The sequence below is a fragment of the Zootoca vivipara genome, chromosome 9 (genome assembly GCF_965207765.1).
Source record: "Zootoca vivipara chromosome 9, rZooViv2.hap1.1, whole genome shotgun sequence".
NCBI lineage: Eukaryota > Metazoa > Chordata > Lepidosauria > Squamata > Lacertidae > Zootoca > Zootoca vivipara.
This window is the reverse complement of record NC_142592.1, coordinates 47,890,251-47,911,569: the sequence shown is the minus strand read 5'-3', so window position 1 is coordinate 47,911,569 and position 21,319 is coordinate 47,890,251. Positions and strand designations below refer to the sequence as shown.

The 21,319-nt window shown below is 42.3% G+C and overlaps 1 protein-coding gene across 1 annotated transcript in view; it reads right to left on the bottom strand.

The window, feature by feature from the left end:
* The window catches only part of NUAK1 (NUAK family kinase 1), a 50,313-nt gene extending 31,174 nt beyond the window's left edge, over window positions 1–19,139 (bottom strand). Inside the window, exon 1 of the mRNA XM_035126913.3 lies at window positions 17,787–19,139. Within this exon, the coding sequence (XP_034982804.2) occupies window positions 17,787–18,203 (417 nt within the window). The 5' untranslated portion in view covers window positions 18,204–19,139. The remainder of the gene's footprint in view (window positions 1–17,786) is intronic.
* Between the last annotated feature and the right edge of the window lie 2,180 nt (window positions 19,140–21,319).

Here is a 21,319-nt window from a genome sequence, read left to right as displayed (position 1 = left end):
CCATAGGTCATATGATAACCCCATGTATATTGCCATGAAGAAAAATGGAATATAAACTGAAGCAACAATAGTGACAGTGGTTACCTATCTGGGATGCTGTAGTAGTGGGTCTTCTGTCTCAGCAGTGATTTGATGAGATGACATCTAAATCCCGCATCACTCCACGATTCTGACAGGTGAAGGCATACTGATGCAATGCCTCCATATCGTTCTGAATTTTTGGACTGAATTATTTCAATAAATTAACTGAGATACCGGTAGTTGTACTGTTTTCGTTTTGTTTGTTTGTTTCAGTTTATAAAAGAAATGTTGGAAAATATGAATACATTTCACACGGCTACATTTTTGTTTATGGCTACAAATGGTTTGCAGAGTTATAAATATTTCATGGCTTGCTCGAGGCAGTTCCAAAAGTTTGTGCACATTTAGCGCTATTGCAGTAAGAAACATTCCTCTCCTTTTAGACTTTCCATCTTATGGGCCAGGAGTAAACAGAGTTTAACTTTGAAGACACTACAGTGAAAAAGAAAATGATATAAACTTCCCTGCATTTCCCTAACACCCTACAAGCCGATTTGTCTTGTTAATGAAAAAATAGTGGTGGGATCTAAAGGGAATTTCAACCTGTTTGTGCTGCAGTAAATTAGCCTAGAAGGGAGTGGGATGGGGAAATGTAAGAGGAAGAACGTGATCCCTTGAGGAAGGAGAGTATGCAACTGTCAGTGTGAAACATGTTAAAAATGCATCATACAAAGAACTTTAAAAAAATCAAACCCGATTAGTCTCATAGGAGCTCCTTCACCATATATAGATATTACTACTTATATATGTATGTTTATTTATAATCCTCGATTCTCTCATTAATTTACACTGCAGAAGTATGCCCATCCTAGCACTGAATGCCAAGCTGTGTTGAACCACATGTCACACAGGGCTGCCATACATTCGGAATTTCCCGGACATATCCAGGTTTTGTTCATAGAAAATAGTGTCCAGGTGGAATTTCCGAAAATTGAAATGTCTGGGGAAACCCAGGTGTACGTCAACCCATGTCCTAAAAAAAAAAATTAATCCAAAAACTTTTTTTTTCCCTTTTTGGAGTTTTTTGCAAAAAAAAAAAAAAAGCTCATCAACTTTGGCCAAAGTTCACTTTTTGAAATATGGCAACCCTACTTGAAGGCCAAGAAGGTTAAAGGAGGTCTCTTTTACTAGGGAGAGTAAAGATTTCAAGAGTTAAGGCCAGGATAGTTCTATCATTTGAAAATATTTACTGTTCAAACCATCTAAGCCAGATCATCTCCATGGCAATGCAACCTCAGCAAGAATCATGCAGCTAAAGTCATATTAGTTATTTATAAGTGGCCCAATCCCATTGTTTAGAGTAATAATCAAGGAAGTTACTATACAGTGTTTCACACCAAGCTATCAGTGGGGCAATTTGTAACCAAGAATATCCTGCTGATTTAAACCATGGGATCCTGTCTTTTAAAGACTTGCTGTTCCTTTCTTTTTCATATTTGCTCTTTTTGTTACATTTGATATCTTCTATCTGATGAGGCCTACAACACTGAAGGGAAAGCGCAGAGGAAACTGCAGAGGAAACTGTACAATTACTATGTTTTCAAAGTTTTCAAATGTCTTTTTTGTTGTTGAACAATTGCAGATACATTTTTGAGTGATGGAGCTAGACTTGCAGTGCAATGCTAACCATGTCTACTCAGATGGAAGCTCTACTGAATTCAGTGGTTTACTCCCAGCTAAGCAGGGGTATGTTTGCAGCTTCCTGAACTAATTACACACATACAACTGAAAAAGCTAGTCTGCGTTATCTTAAAACCCCACAATATCAAGGGGAACTAAATACAACTAACTTCGTCTATATCTGACCTAATAAAAATAAATAAAACTGATGTTTCCAAATATTGTTTGTAGCCCATGGCATCAACAAGCAATGAAAAACTTATATGCGTGCATGTGCCTGAGGAAAGTGATTCAGCCACCTTAGATTTTACTTGTATACCGGGTGACTAGATACTGTATATTATCTTTCTTTTCTTTTCTTTTTTTAAAAAAAGTAAAATCACTGCAGACCATACATAGACACAACTACAAGAATCTGCTCCACAGTTTAGTTTCCCAATACACCATTTTAAAAAGATCATTTCCTAAAACGAAAGCTGGATTTACTGCTACCGTGACACTGCTTGCAAAGGAAAGAAAGAAAGCTGCCTTCTCAGACACCCAAAAGGCCTGAATGCAGATGATAAATGTCAAATCAAAGTTTTATTTGCATTAACTGATACACTCTGAGCTTGTGCCGAGAACTAGGATGCTTCTAAGTGTATGCATTTCACTTTTGCGCTGCCAATTTCTCTGGCGGTAAGTAACATTATCCTATCAACAGTGGTGACTCAGCAACAGAAGAGGAATTAGTGACTGAATAAGAGGGAGATTTTCCTCCCTCTTATACACAGACTCAAAAGCTATTCTGTGTAACTAAACCAGGCACTCAGAACAGAGGATTTATGCTGCACTCCCAAAGGATGGGAGGTACATTTGTAACTCCCTTCCTACCCTCTGCCCTCACCCTTAGGTGGTTACAGGATTTGAGTACGTACTTCCTAAGCATTGCCCTGCTGCCAGAATTACATCCCCTCATTGTTTGGTACTTGCCATATTTTGCAGACAGGCTTTTTTTCAGAACACACCCTCTAGGGAAAGGTTTAACTAACAAAAAATATTTAATTGCAAGCAATCCCAGAAAGCCAAGCTCTGCCTAAACGACTCCTAAGAAACAAATGTCTCCTAAGAAACAACTATTGTTTATTTTTGTAAAGTATCCAGTCCTTTAAAGATGGGAATGGCTAAAGTGTTTTCTGTGTATTGCCAACCTTCTGGCTTGAAAGAGAAGGTATGATTGATTAGTTTTGAGTTGACATTATTAGTGGTGCTCCTCCAGGTGAGCTCAATCTGGAGTCATATTTATTGTGCTGTATGAGAAATACTGCCACTTCTTCCTGTATTACATCTGTGCTTTAGATAAATCAGAGGCACAAGTCAGTACAGCTCTCAAACCAGAATATTTCAAATAAATAATCTCAGGGTTTTTTTGGGGGGGAAGGAAGTGGTAGCAATTGAACAGTTGCCTGAACAGGAGGGTGCAGGCTTGTCACCTAGAACCATGTGACCCCTTTGCAGATGGAAGCAGACCATCTGCCCTGATTGAGTGTGCATGTTTGTGCAATCTCAACATTCCCAAAGGCAAACGAGTACACACGCCATCTTTAAAGTCTTGGTGGGAGGGACAGGGTAACATGTTGGAACATCTTTGTCGCTTCTGTCCTGTTCCGAACATGCCCTGATCCTGAACACTGATTCCTGAACACTTTGCTGCTGAGTCTATACTGTTGCCTGCCTGAATAAGGATCTCTTTTTTACTTGCAAATAAGAGAATCTGCTTGTGCATTTTGGGGTGGGAACCTGGACAGTGGCCATCATTACATCTTGTGGGAATGAATTCTACTAATGCTTCCATTCTGGCAGGAGGTCAGTAGATGGGTGGGAGAGGTTCTTAACTCATCAACAGAGAAAGAAAAAATTTCAGGGGACAATTAAGGGTAAGAAATAAGCAATCTCTCACACCAGTCAATTCTCCCAGCCTCCACCTTAGCACTGGGAGGGTTAACACAGGTTTAAGAACCCCATGTTTCCCTTGTAATATCCAGCTCTGCGACAATAATGTTCCTAATAAATGCTCTGTTTGGAACATAAACAGGTGTACTTCAGTCTTGCATGACCTGCGTTGCTGATTTTTTATGAAAGGCCCCATGGTCTCCCAACGTATTTTAAATTTGTAAAGTAAGCATGCATACTCAATATCTTTTAACAGTTAAAGCTGATAGGAAATAGAGTTTGGGTCCTCTCAGGGATGGGCTCCTGCTTTATGGAATTCACCAGCAGCAGCACACCCCCCCCAAAAAAAAAACAACCAATACCATGTTATGTGGCTGCATTGGTTCAGATTTTGAAGAAATGTTTGAATACTCGCCTCTTTTCTCTAGCTTTTAATTGAATGTTTTATTGTATACGGTGCTGGAGTTTTTATAATGTTTTCAAGTGTATTGTGCACAGCCTTGTTTCATTTTGTTTTATTTATTGGCTTATTTTTCTATATTAAGTTTTACATCTGCTGTACGCTGCCCCTCCTGATGTGGCAAAAGGGAGGAGGTGGTAGAGGTGTGATTTGAGCAGCACACATTTGCTTGATCCTAGTAAGCTATAGGCCGGTTAATGGTGGCTTAGCATTGTGTGTGATCCAGGCCAATTTTATCAACATGAGGGATTTGGACCTTCCAGTTGCATCTCCATCTCCATCCACATTGAACAAATGCAGGCTTCCTAGAATGTATACACACACCATACTTAGTTGATGGGTTTTGTTCATGCTTTGCATCAGGCTGTCACCTTCCCCAGGTTTCATTAGCTATTGGCCATAGTTTGCTTTTAATCTGCACCATGTGACGGTTTTATTTCCTTGCTTGAGTAAACTGTTATACAAGCTTGACACTATAATGCAACTGTCTGTTTCACAGTGTGGACTGATATACAGGAAGGGTAATCCTGTCTTAAGGGGTTGGACATGATTTTATTGGTCCCTGCCAACCTTATTATTTATATGAATGGTAGAAGGTCACATTGATAGAATCCAGAGCTCCTTCTCTCTTCTAATAGCTGTTGGTGATAAGGGTTTAGGGGGGCGGGTGTGCAGGGCTGCTGAAATTCTATGTACTTTGCTTAGTGCCAAACTGGTAGAAGCACAAATTCAATATGAGTATGCTGGAAACTGCTGGTATATTTCCTAAACCTGTAGCCAGCAGGAAAGTGTTAGAAGACATTGTAAATAATTTGAAAATATGTAATAGTTTATGCAGAGTCTTCTCTTATGCTGTTACAAGACATCTCTGTCAGAACATCCAAAAATTGAACTACCATGTGTGATCCTGGGAAGAAGGAAAGAAGTCACCTGAAGCAGACAAAGTAGAGGTTTGGAGGAACTATGAAGTAGATTAAAAAGAAAGAGAACAATTTCTCCTCAAACCTTTCCGACAAATTACATTTTTCAAAGCAAATTCACATTTGAGTGAATACAATTCCTTTCAAAAAGGAGGTGGAGTTCAAAACTGTTTCACAACTTTAACTATGAAGATGTAATTCTGACTTCAGCAAATGTTGACCAATACTGAGTGCAAGATCTGCTGAAAGGAGAAAAGCTATAGTTATATTTAACTTCCTGCAAAATTGCCAAACAGATGTTTATGTTTGGCTTCGACACTCACCGGGGTCAAATGCAACAACAAACTAGGATTCCACAAAGTGTAGGTTCTTTCCATCCAAATAAGCTCTTAAGAAAGTAAAAGCAATGGCTGACATGTTTTATAACCTGGGTAGGGCTGGGAGATTGATCATGCCCACCCTGTTCTTTATGCCTCTTTTCATTATTTAAATACATTTCTGGTTATACAATGATTGTTAATGATCAGCTTCCTAATACATCAGACATTTTAATTCTTTTTTTAAAGGAATGCTTTCTAAGTTTCACATGAGAGCCAAAACACGAAAATTAAAATCTTGGCAAATCAGAGAAAAGTAAAGTGAAATAATGCAAAAGTCTCTGGAACAGTTTTGTTTTTCACAGTTGCAGCACACATTCCTGCAAAAGTCAAAGCATAATTTCCTGGGCAATTATATACTCTGACTTTTCACCCACCCTATAACAATGAACATAATGAAAAAAGAAAGAATAAGTAAAGAAGTAACTTTGTAGGATATATTGATAACTCAGACTGGCCTATATATTCAGAAAAATGAGGTGGAAATGTGGCTTTTTTTACTAATAGCATTATGGAATGTCCTTTCAAGGGAGGAATGCTTAAGACCAACTTTTCTGTCTTTTATATGCCAGGAAAGACCAAACTTAAAAGCAGTAACACTAAAAAAAATAAAAAATTCTGACTATCAATTGGCTTTTATCTGCTGCTCTTTTGTGTGCGTTATTTACTTTTATTTTGCATGTTTTAATTATTAACTGCCTGGAATGATGGATTAAAATGTTTCCCATAGAAAAATAAATGAATAAAATGGTATTTCCCCCCACTCCTCTGAAGTGGTAAACTGTACCACAGGGGTAGGGAACCCTGTGGTTCTCCAGAAATTGTATTAGATTCCAACATCTCATTAGCCCCAGCCAATGACCAACGGTCAAGGACGATGAGTTGTAGTCAAGGGAGTTATCGCTAGCAACCTCTAGGGGGCCACGGGTTCCCCACCCCAGATCTACCATGTCAGTATTGTACCATCTTGTTCTACTGTGAGACCAGGCCACAACAGGGAACCTGTATCTGCACACTGTGGATTTCTACTTTTTTTAGTTTTAGAAGATTACTTTCTAAGAAACATGCATATGTCTGAATCATCTATCATTTTGTTAAAGAAGAAATCGAAAGAACATTACGAGGGCCACCTTGAAAATACCAGAAGGAGTGTATGACAGGAAGGGGTACAGGGACAACCCACACCTACCTTTTGCAATATATACCAAGGCCAAGCACAAATGGAGAAGGAGACTCAATATTCTGAGTCTTAAAATCTCCTTGCCAATCCCCTGCCTGCCCCGCACAAAAAAAGTTAGGCAGTACAACAGCGGCACCTCAGGCTTCCCACTTCACCCTGCCAATGACCTTAACACAGACTTGGAAGTACCACCTTCCCCCGAGTGCAGAACAATTCCCTGCTCCAGCTACTCCAGCCAGAATTTCATTTCAGCAAATACCACAAATCATGTCATACTGTGTGGAACTATTTAAAAGTAGGGTTGTGCAATGTGAACTGTTCACTGCATGGGAATGAACCAGAGTTTGCCTAAGCTAGCCTCTTTCACTTCTTTGTTTTTTTATTTAAATTATCCTGAAGATATGGCTGCACTGTTGTTCGGAACTTTAAACAATTTTTCCTCTAATTGGAGATTCAGCCTAAATTGCAAAAGCAATTCAATGCTAAAATCAGCATCCTAACAAGAGAATAGTTTGGACATTTTTTTCCACATGTATTACCAGCTGTTTCCTAGAAATAGCAAGCCCCTGGCTCAGCTAAAATTAAACCAAATCCGCTATGTGTAATGGAATTATAACACACTATACTAAGGAACTAATAGAACCTGATAAAAAAAAACATGTATTTTCATGCATTAACTTTTACATTCCTCTAACAAGCACATGGGATTAAGGCAAAAAAATAATATAGACCATTTCCAATATAATCTTATCACCTTGGGGTTTGGGGTAGGAGGGATTAATAGCTGATTTATTTCTACAGTGTCTTCTCTAATATACACACCCGTTTAAAAGCATGCCATTATCTGAATTAGATTATATAACAGGATATAAAATGTCATGGCAGGTTTCGTTGGAATGATAATGAGAAGAATTTGTGTGCTCAGTGAAACAAAGATGCTCACTTCTGTGCCAAATATTCATTTGATGGCAATGCTTCAAATAAATTATTCCTTATAACAACTAGACTGTCATATCCTACAACCACATCCTGAGCAACCACCCAGCTGGGCTCAATAAAGCTATTTTCCAATGTGCTACACACACACACACACACACACACACACACACACACAAACACCCATACTTCCCAGATGTTTTCTGTGTAAAACATTTGGTTTCAAATGCATAGCAAGTCTTTCCAAAAAGCCATTACATTTGTTTAATGGACTCATACAGTTCAGCTAAAATATCCTGGAGCAGACATCTGACTGCATTTCTGCTCTATGAGCCCCATCTGCAAAACGCACAAAGAGCAAATGAGAATGTTTTACATGATTTATGCTGCCTTTATGATCAGCCAGTTCATAAAGCACAAGCTTTGTTCAACAGACAATAACACAGACTGCTTTCAAGTGTGTCATTAAGTGGGTTTTTTTTTCTGTTTTAAGAAATACTTTCCATTCAAACAACGGGCCTAATTCTAAAGCAGTGGGATCCATGCAACTAGAATCAGAATTTTACTTACTGCACCACCGAAAAAGTAATTTCCTGTTTTCTCTCCTGAGGATATCCAAGACAGATAAATTAATAATTATCTATGGTGGCACATTTTTATTTTCACCAGAGGAAAGCTGGAGGAAGGAAACTTATAAACAACATAAGGAATTATTAGTGTTAATCTCATTAATCCTCACAATAACTGTGAGGTAAAGTACTACCGTACTCTTATTTTACAGCTGGGTTACTGAAATTTAAGGTTTATTCATTCCAGTGAATTTATAGATGAGTTTTATTTTAACTCTGCTCCCTGAACCATGTCTGACACCAGTCCCATGTTTATTTTAATATATAAAAATGTAAACTGGCCATGTCCATTAGTATCCACTTTTCACCCAAACCGCTTGACTGATTGCGTTCAAATTTTGACACAATGCCGCATGCGAATATGACAGTGACCCCGTACCATTTTCAAAGACAGATGTCACACCTGTGCCAGGTAAAAAAGCCAAAACCCCATGTTTCAAAACACACCACTCAGATGAAAATGCATGCTGGGAAAAGAACCAGACACTGGTACTGCACCAATAAAACCTTCCCTCTCAACAGCACCTCGGCTGCCGTTTACATACTAGGTCAAAGCCTTTACAGACTAGTCCGAATGGAGGTACTGAGTTGCCTGGGGGGGGTTGGGGGGGAGGGGACGGGATAAGTCAGGACACGGTGGGAGGGGATGCGGGGGGTGCGGGCGTGATACGTCATGGTTCGAGACAGGGTGGGGTGAATCACAGGGATAAGCCGGGGTGGGGGGAGGAGGGGGTAGGATACGTCATGGATCACCACAGGGTGGGGGGAATCACACGGATGAGCCACAGCAATGCGTGGCCGGGCCAGCTAGTTCTATATATATTTCAGTGTAGATGAAAGACCTACGTGAAGAAATTCAAGTCCTTAATTATAACATCTTCCCCTCAAAAGCTTGAAAGAGATTACTAAACTAGTTCAGCTATCATGGCAAACCATGGTTTACTGCAAAAGGAACCATAGTCAAATATTGGGCTTGTGTATTCCGGCACTTCTTTTCCAGTGCTGCCCCAAAGGAAGGGTTTGGAAATGTTCACTTCCATTTTTAAAATTAATACTTAATTATTTTATGAGACTTATATACCATCCTTCTTCACAAGATCAAGGGATGGCTATGAAAAACAACTAACTTAAAACAGTCATCATCAAAATACAAAATCAATAAATATAAAAAGCAACTTTTGCCAAGTTTCAGAGAAAAGCCACACCAAATTTCCTAGCTAGCTTTTGTTATCATAAAAGAGCTATCAAATATTTTCAGCATATTGATATAGGTCCAAATGTCTTCCCTTACAAGTATCTTAAAATATTTTTGTGGTCAGGCAGCAATACTGTATTGTATTTTAGACGTATTTTATGACTGAACTATGAAGTAGCATTCAACTGTACACAGATTTCTACAACGTTCTTCCCCTGGTCACTTTTTCTTTTGACAAATATTTTCTGCTCTGAATAGTTAAACACAGAATTGTTAAAGTGATTATGAGATATTTCTGCTTTCCAAGAATTATGGAAATGCAAGCCGTGCCAGTTCTAAGAGAAATTCAAATGTCATTTGCATACAATTGCCAAGCTATACACATTATGCTTTGAAATGCAGAAACTGCACAGCACTCTGATTCTAGATCTCCAGTGTTGGATTTTGAGCTATTCAGATTTGCCCTCCAAATATGGGCCCCCTATTTCCTAAGCAGCACTCACATTTAAGGAATGTTTATGAGGTTGCAATATCCTATGAACTTGAGTGGGACTAAGTCTCATTGAACTCAATGGAGCTTCTTGAGTTAGGCATGTATAGAATAGCTTCATGAGTTACCTAAAGCAAGAGGAGGGATATAAACCTTTGGAAAATATAAAATTGTGTTGAAAATTTAATCCAGCTGGTGACAGTAAATTAGCTCGGCACAAAAATATTTTGATCATATCTACAGCTATGAAATTATGGAAGAAATTGCCTATTTTCTGCCAACTGATTCTATCTTCAGATGGCTCTCTAGCCCAATCTTGTGACATTCCAATCCCACTAAGAACTTCTCCCATAGCTCCTTTTTTCAAATAAAAAGTAACCAATAAAAACCGTATTTTATTCTTATCCTCCAAAAGTATTAGAACAAGACCTGAATTGTATCATATTTAGGGCTTGTACTCAATCCTGGACCAGTGAAAAATTTAAAAGCCAGACATCAAAGCCCATGTATGTGCTCATCCTCAGACAGCTGAGATATCACCAATATTAAATAACATTAACAAATGCAGCATTGGTACACATGCTGCTTTCTTTATGTTCTTTACTACAATTTGAACATCAAATAGCTTCATACTTAACTAGCCACATGGAGGTATTTTCTCCCTCTTTAGACTGAAACTAAAGGTTACTGCAGGGTCTTTATATGTATTAAACATCTGGAAGTTTTGGTATGGATCCAAGATATCTGATCAGCATGGGCAGCCACTATACTCCCGTGGCATATCTCACCCAGCCCCCCTAGTGTTCGGTGTCTAGGCTCTCCTAATTTATACAATGTTCAGTGTTGTCTGTGCAGACATGGTGATAAATAAGTGCTGCTTAAAAGCAGATATTTCACAAACTATAACTTACAGGTGCTCTGGGCTTTCATGTGGGCAAGACAAATGAGAATCCTATGCCTGACTGAAAAAGCAGAGTTCAGAAAACAACAGCAAGAGAACACAAATGAAAACCTGGGCGCATTTGAGGCTTAAATAAATTGGTCACCCAGTACTGCACAGATGCATTTATCTCACTTTGTAGTTCTTTCCACAGTAACTCAAGTATCTAGCAATAGGACAGGGCTGTTGTTGTTGTTTTTTTAAAAAAAAAGGTCCTCCCAAATGGACACACAAAATGTCGGCATCTGTTAAAAAAAAAGATTGTTAAAGGCAGCATTTGGTATATATAATGGATAATTACAAGGAATCTGTGAGAAGAATTCTATGAACACTAAACAATCTTGAGCAGGAACTGTTTGTTCCAAACAGCTTTTTCCAACATGTATGATACCAAAACATAATTTTATATATGCTTTCAGATATAATTTCCTCCATATGTCATACATAATATCCTAATCTTGAATTTAATGATACAAAAAAACCCACACACATGGCTCAACACAAAATGCTTTAATGTTACATACTCCCTCTATTATGATTTTTCTCAAATGATGTTTTGAAGCTGTTAGTAATAACACATTACAATGCAATTATGCTTTTGGTTGAGAGCAACTTGGCAAACAATGAACTAAATTCCACTGCGAATTGTACTTCAGGCAGCCAAATATTAGCCAGAGTTCCTCACCCTAAAAGCCACAATTCAAAGACCAAAACTTGCGTATCTGACCGCATCTGGCACCCACTATCCACAAACCCACCAAGCTCACCTTTCCTGTATACATACCACTTTGTTTAGTCGTTTAGTCGTGTCCGACTCTTCGTGACCCCATGGACCATAGCACGCCAGGCACTCCTGTCTTGCACTGCCTCCCGCAGTTTGGTCAAACTCATGTTCGTAGCTTCGAGAACACTGTCCAACCATCTTGTCCTCTGTCGTCCCCTTCTCCTAGTGCCCTCAATCTTTCCCAACATCAGGGTCTTTTCCAAGGATTCTTCTCTTCTCATGAGGTGGCCAAAGTATTGGAGCCTCAGCTTCACGATCTGTCCTTCCAGGGAGCACTCAGGGCTGATTTCCTTAAGAATGGATAGGTTTGATCTTCTTGCAGTCCATGGGACTCTCAAGAGTCTCCTCCAGCACCATAATTCAAAAGCATCAATTCTTCGGCGATCAGCCTTCTTTATGGTCCAGCTCTCACTTCCATACATCACTACTGGGAAAACCATAGCTTTAACTATACGGACCTTTGTCGGCAAAGTGATGTCTCTGCTTTTTAAGATGCTGTCTAGGTTTGTCATTGCTTTTCTCCCAAGAAGCAGGCGTCTTTTAATTTCGTGACTGCTGTCACCATCTGCAGTGATCAAGGAGCCCAAGAAAGTAAAATCTCTCACTGCCTCCATTTCTTCCCCTTCTATTTGCCAGGAGGTGATGGGACCAGTGGCCATGATCTTGGTTTTTTTGATGTTGAGCTTCAGACCATATTTTGCGCTCTCCTCTTTCACCCTCATTAAAAGGTTCTTTAATTCCTCCTCGCTTTCTGCCATCAAGGTTGTGTCATCTGCATATCTGAGGTATATGCCTGTTGTCTTTGTCCATGGAGTTTTCTTGGCAGGGATACTGGAGTGGCTTGCCAGTTCCTTCTCCAGGTGGATCACGTTTAGTCAAAACTCTCCAGTATGACCTGTCCATCTTGGGTGGCCCTGCATGGCATAGCTCATAGCTTCTCTGAGTTATTCAAGCCCCTTCGCCACGACAAGGCATTGATCCATTGATACATACCACACTCGGCCACAAAGATTTCAGATATCTATATTCTTAGATCCACTACCCACCCACAGATACTCAGACACATACATCCCTCATCCTCAACCAAGCCTTCCAAAGTTTTGGGTTTCAGTTCCCTTGAAACCTGCTACTGCCCATCCCATATTCCAACCTGTGCAAAGTCTTGTTTTAATTAGGTGGTCAAAAAGGGCAACAACACAACAATAGCCACCAGTCTCCGCCTTAACTCCAGAGCTTGCACTCTCTCTCCTTCTCTTATGCTATAATCACTCACTCTCTGCCCATCATGGTGCCTGCACTGCTGTGACCTTATTTCAAGCAATTTCCCATAAAAATTAGTGTCCAGGCAGGACAACAAGACCCACCAATCCTCTAAGTAACCTTCTTTCCTTGAGAACAGAAACACCTAACCAATCAGGACAGAGTTATTTCCTGCAATTTGCATAAAGTGGTTCCTTCCAAACGTAAACCCACAATCAATCTGTTGTAAACACTTCAAAATATTCCTTAATAATAATAATAATAATTTTTTATTTATACCCCGCCCTTCCCAGTTTAAAAACCAGGCTCTCCTTCTAATGTTACTCTTGATTCGTGTCCATTAACCAATCAAAATTTGTTCAGGATGCTTTCATATTATTGTTGCTGCAGTTCTGGTCCGATAGAGAGGAGATCAACCACCACACCACCATGGAGACTGGGCGAAAGCAGGTGCAGAGAACCATGACAAGACTGCTGGCTTCTGTCAGTAGGGGATAGTGGAGTGGGGTGGCAGCATTCACCTGACCTCCCAAGGAAGGAAAGGGGAAGGTCGTGGGAAGGTTGACTCAGTGCAAACATACCCGCAGGAGTGCCAGATTCGCACCATCTTTACATCTGCACTGTGCCAACCATTCTGCTACCTTGATCGTACCCCTCTCCTTCCCAGTAAACAGTGGCAACCCACCATGCCGTCCGCTATTTCCTTTCTTGCAACACAGTGGAGAAAAGCTCTCTTCACCTGTTAACCTCACTTTTTCTGTCCAGTCCCTTGCCTTACATTTTCCCCACCACCACCAATTAAAACTTCTGCCTAATGCAATCTTTTCACCTATCACAACCTCTGCCTGCCAGGGACTGGGCAGAGGAGGAATGGTGGAGACTGCCTCCCCAGCCTGACCCTTCCAGAGAAGAAGAAGACGGTTCAGAATTACAATAGGGGTTTGAGGGAGGTCACAGCTCAGAGGCAGATGAGGGGGAAAGCTGGGAAATAATGGGAGAGGAGGAGGAGGAAGAGGAAACACCAGGAGGGCAACAGCTGACGGACACAGTGTCTTTAGAAAGCATTCCAGACCCCCCCACCTCCCAGAACCCGGTGATCCTTGAAAGTAGTAGAGCAATGGGCTCAGAAGCAAAGGGCCCTCAGCACCACCCATAGAGGAGAGGATGACGAATCAGGAAGTGGGAGGAAAAGGGGGTGGAGAGTCACACGGGACAATGCCATTATTCCAAGAGGCTGCATTCCAAGCCTCTCTCTGTAAATATTGAATAAAAAGTAGGTGCTAAGAACTTTCCTTGTCTCATCCGTTCCTGGCAACCTGACGTTGCTTCCTCTGCTGCCTGACACCACCTGCTGCCAGCTGCCCTGGCCCTTACCCTACAGCCCCAGTGGGCAGCCATCACTGGTTTTAATAGAATTTAAAATTGGGGACACACTTCTTATGGTGACCTTGGAATCATCCAATTCTGTTTCACCATGTATGAAATATAAATATATTTCTCCAGCGCTGACTGTCAGAATAGACCAGACAAGTAAGAAAAGCTCCCACTAACCTGGTAAAAAAAAACACAACACATTAATTAGACTTTAACCCTTTATATGCTTACCTAGGAATAAGTCTCATTGGACTAAATTATGCTTACTTCTGAGTAAACTTGCATAGGATTGCACAGTAAGTTGATGAAGACCTGAGACACATGAGAGACTGTGAACATGACTATATGAGAAAAGGAGAGTTATATCATGGAATAACGCAGGACAGACATGAAACACTACATATGATCAATGTGCTGTTCCTTTGTAACTGGAATGCTGCATCTATTTCCAAAACCAATATATAGAATATGCTTTGTTCCTACTATGTAACTTGGTTGTTATTATAGCACCTTCATCAGCCCACAGCCCTTTTTGATTGTGATGACCAAGCATGTACCTCTGTCTGTTTCCACAGGCAGTAAGGTGCAATAGCATCACAGAGGTTCTCCACAAGCACCATTCTAGCTCTTCCTTTCTTTATGTATCTCATGTGCTTCGCATTGACTATGTCTGCTTAATTTTGCTTAGATCTTTTTCAAGTCAGACTGCAGTATTAAAAATGTTTTGTTTGACTGCATCTCAGCAACTAGATAGAACTCCCACAAAACTTTCAGAATACACTCTACTTTGCAGGCTTCTTCTGTCATCTCTTTATCCTAGTGCTTACAGCCATTTGCATGTAACACCTCCCAACAAATGTTTGGAAAGTTGGCTGCCCTAGTACAGGGTGGTTGTGTGCTCTTATATTTCATGCAATACACAGTCTCTAGCTGTTGTATTATTGAGTAAACATGTTTAAATAACAAGTTGTTGCCAACAACAAACTAAATATAACTAATCTATATTCCATCTAATAAGCTAAGGCTGGAAAAGTACTTCAGAATTCTAAAATCATCATCATCATCTTTTTTTGGCAATAGCCCTTTACAGAGTTGAAAAAATATTTTAAACTCCTGGATACTACTAATACTTTTTTTTAAGAACTTGTACAATGTGGTATCTGGGATTTTCCCAGGCCTGATAAGTGTATATGTTGAGGAGGGAAAAAATAGACGCTTCTAGTGCATGCAAGTTATAATGCTAGATTCAAAAACACTTCTTTGTAAGACAATGCAATTTAAAGCCCTGCGCTATGAAAACATAATGGAGAATATGTCATTATGTAGGCTTCATATTAGCATAGCTTCATTGACACTGGTGGAAATCCTTCAGATTCACACCAACTTCAGATCACAATCCATCTATCAACCGTGCAGATTTCACAATACCTGACCCAGAAGCCAAAGAAAATCAAATGCCTCACATTTCATATGTCAATATCTGACTAATCAGTCAAGAACGCCTAACAGTATGCTCAATACCTAAATTGCACTTGGTTAAAATATATACTCAGGGAAGGTGTATATATATAACTTTGAGAGAGCAGAGTACTAGAGTTGTTTCTAGGCTGCAAGCTGTTGCCATATGGTTCCAAATATTTACATGCTGCTGTGTAGGAAAAGGTTACCTAACCCAGTAATTTGACAGCAAGCAAATGACATAGGTGGGAGTGTGACCTTGGGATTTCTAATACTTAGCTCCTCTTTATTTGACAATTTGCTGTGAAGTCATGATAGGAAATATGCCAGTCACTTTGCTTCAAGAACCCCCTCTGCTGGTCACAGTACAGAGTCTATTCAGAGCTTTTTAATGATGCCGTAAATGCTGATGACTAAGGAGAACAGAGCAAAGGAAGCAAAAGAAAAGCTAAATGAACTCCTATGCCTCTCCTGGCCCAGACCTTTTCCACAACATTCTCCCCTAACGTATAAAGTGCAAAACTGAAGTTCTACATTTTAAGAGCTTGGAGAAAAGGAAAAACTGCTCAAGAAGTCAATGTACATCTGGCATGGAGTCATAGCAACCAGTTATAATTCCTTGTAGTAGTAGACCCTACAGAAATATGTTTGTGCTTTTAGAGGTGAGAAAAGAAAAGCACTTTGCCATATTTATTAATACAAGTAAACACTATCCTGAGCTAGTCAGTATGTTGGAACAATGTAAAATCAAGCCTAGCATTTTAATCTTAAAATAAATAGAGATTGGAAACAAGGCTGGTTTCCAATGAAGCTACAAAGTTACATCTCTGTTTCAAAGCAAATTGAAAAAGAATCAAAAGCATTCTTTTAAAAATAATAAATTTAGATGGATGATGTTATTTAAAGGCAAAACAACACATTATCTGGAAACGATACACTTGGCACTGTAAAAAAAATAATCTATAACTTAACCTAGATGCATGTAATATGACTCAGTGCTTTAAAATATCGTGCATTCAAAGTCAGCATTTGCATACATCTCTGCTTTGTTTAGCTATCCTCTTAACAATTTAACAAAAGGAAAGTATAATACATAACACAAGCTTATCTGCGTATAAAACCATTTAAATATAATTTTCATGCTGTATTAGAACTTCTTTTTTCACTGACAAATAACACTGCTGAAAAGCTGCAGTCTGCCTGGAAGACTTCATAAAAGTATAGGCATAGGTGACTCAAATACAGAACCAACCCACATGAGCTGGAACACAGGTCCACTAATAGATATTAAATGGCAATGCAGAAAATAGCAATGCTTCTAGCTTATTGCACAAACATTTCACATCTGCCCATGAGATCTCCTGTGACAGAAGAACAAAAAAGTTGGGCTGGAGTTACAGTACAATGCCACACCGGGACAGCTGTGCTTAAGCTGTTAGCCGCAGACACAGATGAGCCAAGTGGACTCTAAAGCTCACTGAGGTAGAGTAGCAGCATCAATGTGTTTGTTTAAAGAGGTCAGTAAAGTTCAGGTCATAAAAACCAGCAATGAAGTGTTTTGGTTTAAAGGAACTCTAAGCTGAATAGCATTTTCTGTTTAGCTTACTAGGAAACACAATACATTCCAGGGAACTTTGTATGCCCACTTTGAAAGAACAGAAAAAGGACTGATCAATTGGGGGGGGGGACTTGGAGAAAAGGAAAAACTGCTCAAGAAGTCAATGTACATTTACAAACAATACTAAAAAAAATTCCTAACTAGTCTACACCTGACAGTTATGATTTAAGAGAGATAGGATATTAGCAAGTTCTAGGTGCAAATACTTTGGGAGAAATCAGACTTCACAAACACACCCCGGAATAACTCCTGAATCGCATAACGGCGTGGCGGGGAGATCTACATCAACACACACACACACACACACACACACACACACACACACACACACACACAAAAGTGGGAGCTCTAAAAAACAAAAGTTAGAAAAAGTTGAAGGGCGGGGGGAGAATTCAGTTGTGAGGCCGGACACGCCATGAAGGGAAACGCTCAGGAATGAGTGCAATGCACAGCAGCTCCCCCACCCCACCCCGACCATGACATCTCTCCATCCGGAGCATCTCCAACAGCCCTCGCCTTCCGCAGCCCTTACCACTCTGCCGGAAAACCTCTCGATGGCCCTCTTGACTTTGCCGTAGGTGCCTTTGCCCAGCGTCTCCTGCAGCTCGTAGCGATGCTTCAGGTTGTGCTTGTGGTGGTGCCGCTTCACCCCTTGCTGCTGCTGCTTCTTCAGCTCCGGAGGGGCTGCTGCTGCTACGCAGGGGGCGAGGGCGCTGCCGGCCGAGGCAGCGGGGGCAGCGGCTGAGCCCTCCGAGGCGGGAGCCTCCCCGGCGGGCTCTTCCACCATGGCTGCTGCTGCTGGTGGCGGCGGCGGCGGCTTTGCACTGGCTGCTGCGGTTGCTTGGTCGCCGGCCGGCTCCCCGGGAGCCCCAGCATCCGCCTGGCAGCAGCCTTGCGGAGGAGGAGGAGGCACTTCTGCGCTGCCGCCATCCAGCTCAGCCCCATCCATCTCCTGCTGGCGCGGCGTGTGCGCCGGGGAGGCACTTCTAGCCGCGCGGGAGGAGCCTCGGCGACCCTCCCTTCAGGCGGGGACCGCTAGGGCCAGCCCCACAACCATGGCCCTTTTCTTCTTTCCCCCACCCCACCCCTACGAGGGGCGGGGAAGGGGAGAAGGCGGCGCCCCTCGGCTTTCCTCCTCACCCGCGGCGGCGACTAGAGCGCATGGAGGCGGGAGTTTGGAGAGGGAGGAGGCGTCCCGCTTCGCTATAGCGGGCAAAGGAAGGGTCCCGCTCGCTCCTAGGTCTTCTTCCCTTCCGTCGAGGCCGGAGAGAGGAGCCCAAGCCTCCCGTCGCTGCTCTGCCCGCGAAGCATGAGGCTCCCGTCGAGGCCTCCCCCCCCCCCGCGCCTTTAGGTATCCTCCTCCTCCTCCTCCTCGGGGTTACATTTGGCGGCCGGCGCTGGTGTGGTGGGAGCGGCCGAGCGGAGCCCCCTCTCCGTGCTCCCCCTGCCAGCGAGGCCGCCGCGGTTGGCTCGCCTCCACCTGGCTCGCCCCATGCCCTCCTCAGCCAGCCCCTCGGAACTGGGGGTGTCTTCTCGCTGTCTCTGGGCTGGCAAGGGCTTGGCCTGGAGGAGGAGCCGTTCCCCGAGACTAGCGGATCTTCCTCCCACCCGCCCGCTTTTCGCCTTAGAATTGGGCGGGATCTCTTAGGGCAGCCGCCGCCGCCGCCGCCAGAAAGGGGGGCGCGTCGGCTCGGGGGTTAGAGGTGCCAGATGGCCGTTATTGCGGCGCATTCCGCTTTGTTCCACAGCGCGGCGGCTATTGGGCCTCCTTTCCTCCAGAGTAGGGAGCAGGCTGGAGTCCCTTCGCGATGTGGGGCAACAGAAGAAGTTGCGAGTGCTTAGAGCGCTCTCTCTGTTTACAGGTAGGTAGCCGTGTTGGTCTGATGCAGTCAAAACAAAATAAAAAAATCCTTCCAGTAGCACCTTAGAGACCAACTAAGTTTGTCATAGGTATGAGCTTTCGTGTGTGTGTGTGTGTGTGTGTGTGTTTCCTCCTACAGTGCGTTGCAATGCTCACGATCCGTTATTTTTTAGGATGGATACGAAATGCAAGCAGCAAGTTGATGGTAGATTTAAGGGCAGCTATGTGTAAAAATAAATAAAATCAAGAGGACCTCAACTTCTACGTTTTCCTGTTTCCCTTGCCAGAAGAAAACTTCAGGTTGCCGTCTCTCGAATGGAGAGGCCATAAAGAGAGAATATGCTACAAATCCAAAAGGATCATGCCACGCTAGTGTACACAATGGCGCAGGCGCATCCCCATCCACCTGTGTTCTGTTCTAAAGCACCAGATGGATACAGTAAGCCCTCAACTTAGACAGGGGCTACATCCCAGGGTTAGCATCGAAAGCCAAAATTGCATATAGTCGAAACCTTGGGTGCAGTGGCAGGTGGGAGTGCCAAAATCATTTTTTCCCCAGAACCCCACCCCTCTCTCTATATATACACTGTATTTTCCTGCGTATAAGACTACTTTTTAACCCAGGAAAATCTTCTCAAAAGTCAGAGGTCGTCTTATACGCCAGGTCGTATTTCTTAAAAGGCAAGTATATCCCAAACTCTGTATTTTAACTGGGAAAGTTGGGGGTCGTCTTATACGCCCAGTCATCTTATACACCGGAAAATACAGTATATATATTCCCAAGTGCGTAAAGCTAAATGTGGATCTGCTGGCTGCTGTTTGATCTCTCTGTGGCTTTTGATGCCACTTACTATGAACCAGCTCTTTGAGGTGGGTATTGGAACCCTTTTGCACACTGGTTCCACTCCTACTTACATGTCATGTCCAAAGAGTTGTATCCGGAGACTATTTTGGTATCTTGCAGGTGTGATTTTCTCCCCACTGCCCTTTAACATGAAGCCACTGGGTGCATTTGTTCAGAGGTTGGTGGTGGCAGAGTTGTGATGTCATCAGTACGCTAGTGATAAACAGCTCTTACTTCTCCAAGGCATAAGTCAAGAGAGTTTGTGCATGGACCATTATCCGGGTGTGATGGTGAAGTGGATGAGGTCCAGTAAGCTGAGCTTGAACGCTGGAAGACGGAGGCACTGTGGGTTTGTGGTTCCCATGTTCGGAAGATTGGCCAATTGCCAATTCTGGATTGGGAACTGCCTATGAAAAAATAGGTGCATAGTCTATGGGTGCTCCTGGATCCATCTTTATTGCTGGAGGCGCAGGTAGCCTCAGGTAGGAGTGCCTTTTCACCAGCTACAATTAGTACCAGCTATGGCCGCTCTTAGACAAGATAGTCTAGCTGCGGTGATTCATGCATTGGCTACCTCAAAACTTGATTATTGCAGTGTGTTGATGTGGCAGATGAAGGTGGTTCTGCTGTTGCAGATACACAGTGGCATTTCTTCTCTCTGCACTCCTCCCAGCAGTCATTCCTCCTCTGGTCACTGCTACGGACACACATCTCTCTCCAGGCACTGCAGTCGTCTGCAAGGGATTCCCGCACAACAGGGTTGATGTTGCCAGCCTCCATGTCACATTTGTTTGTTGTTTAGTCGTTTAGTCGTGTCCGACTCTTCGTGACCCCATGGACCATAGCACGCCAGGCACTCCTGTCTTCCACTGCCTCCTGCAGTTTGGTCAAACTCATGTTCGTAGCTTCGAGAACACTGTCCAACCATCTTGTCCTCTGACGTCCCCTTCTCCTAGTGCCCTCAATCTTTCCCAACATCAGGGTCTTTTCCAAGGATTCTTCTCTTCTCATGAGGTGGCCAAAGTATTGGAGCCTCAGCTTCACGATCTGTCCTTCCAGGGAGCACTCAGGGCTGATTTCCTTAAGAATGGATAGGTTTGATCTTCTTGCAGTCCATGGGACTCTCAAGAGTCTCCTCCAGCACCATAATTCAAAAGCATCAATTCTTCGGCGATCAGCCTTCTTTATGGTCCAGCTCTCACTTCCATACATCACTACTGGGAAAACCATAGCTTTAACTATACGGACCTTTGTTGGCAAGGTGGTGTCTCTGCTTTTTAAGATGCTGTCTAGGTTTGTCATTGCTTTTCTCCCAAGAAGCAGGCGTCTTTTAATTTCGTGACTGCTGTCACCATCTGCA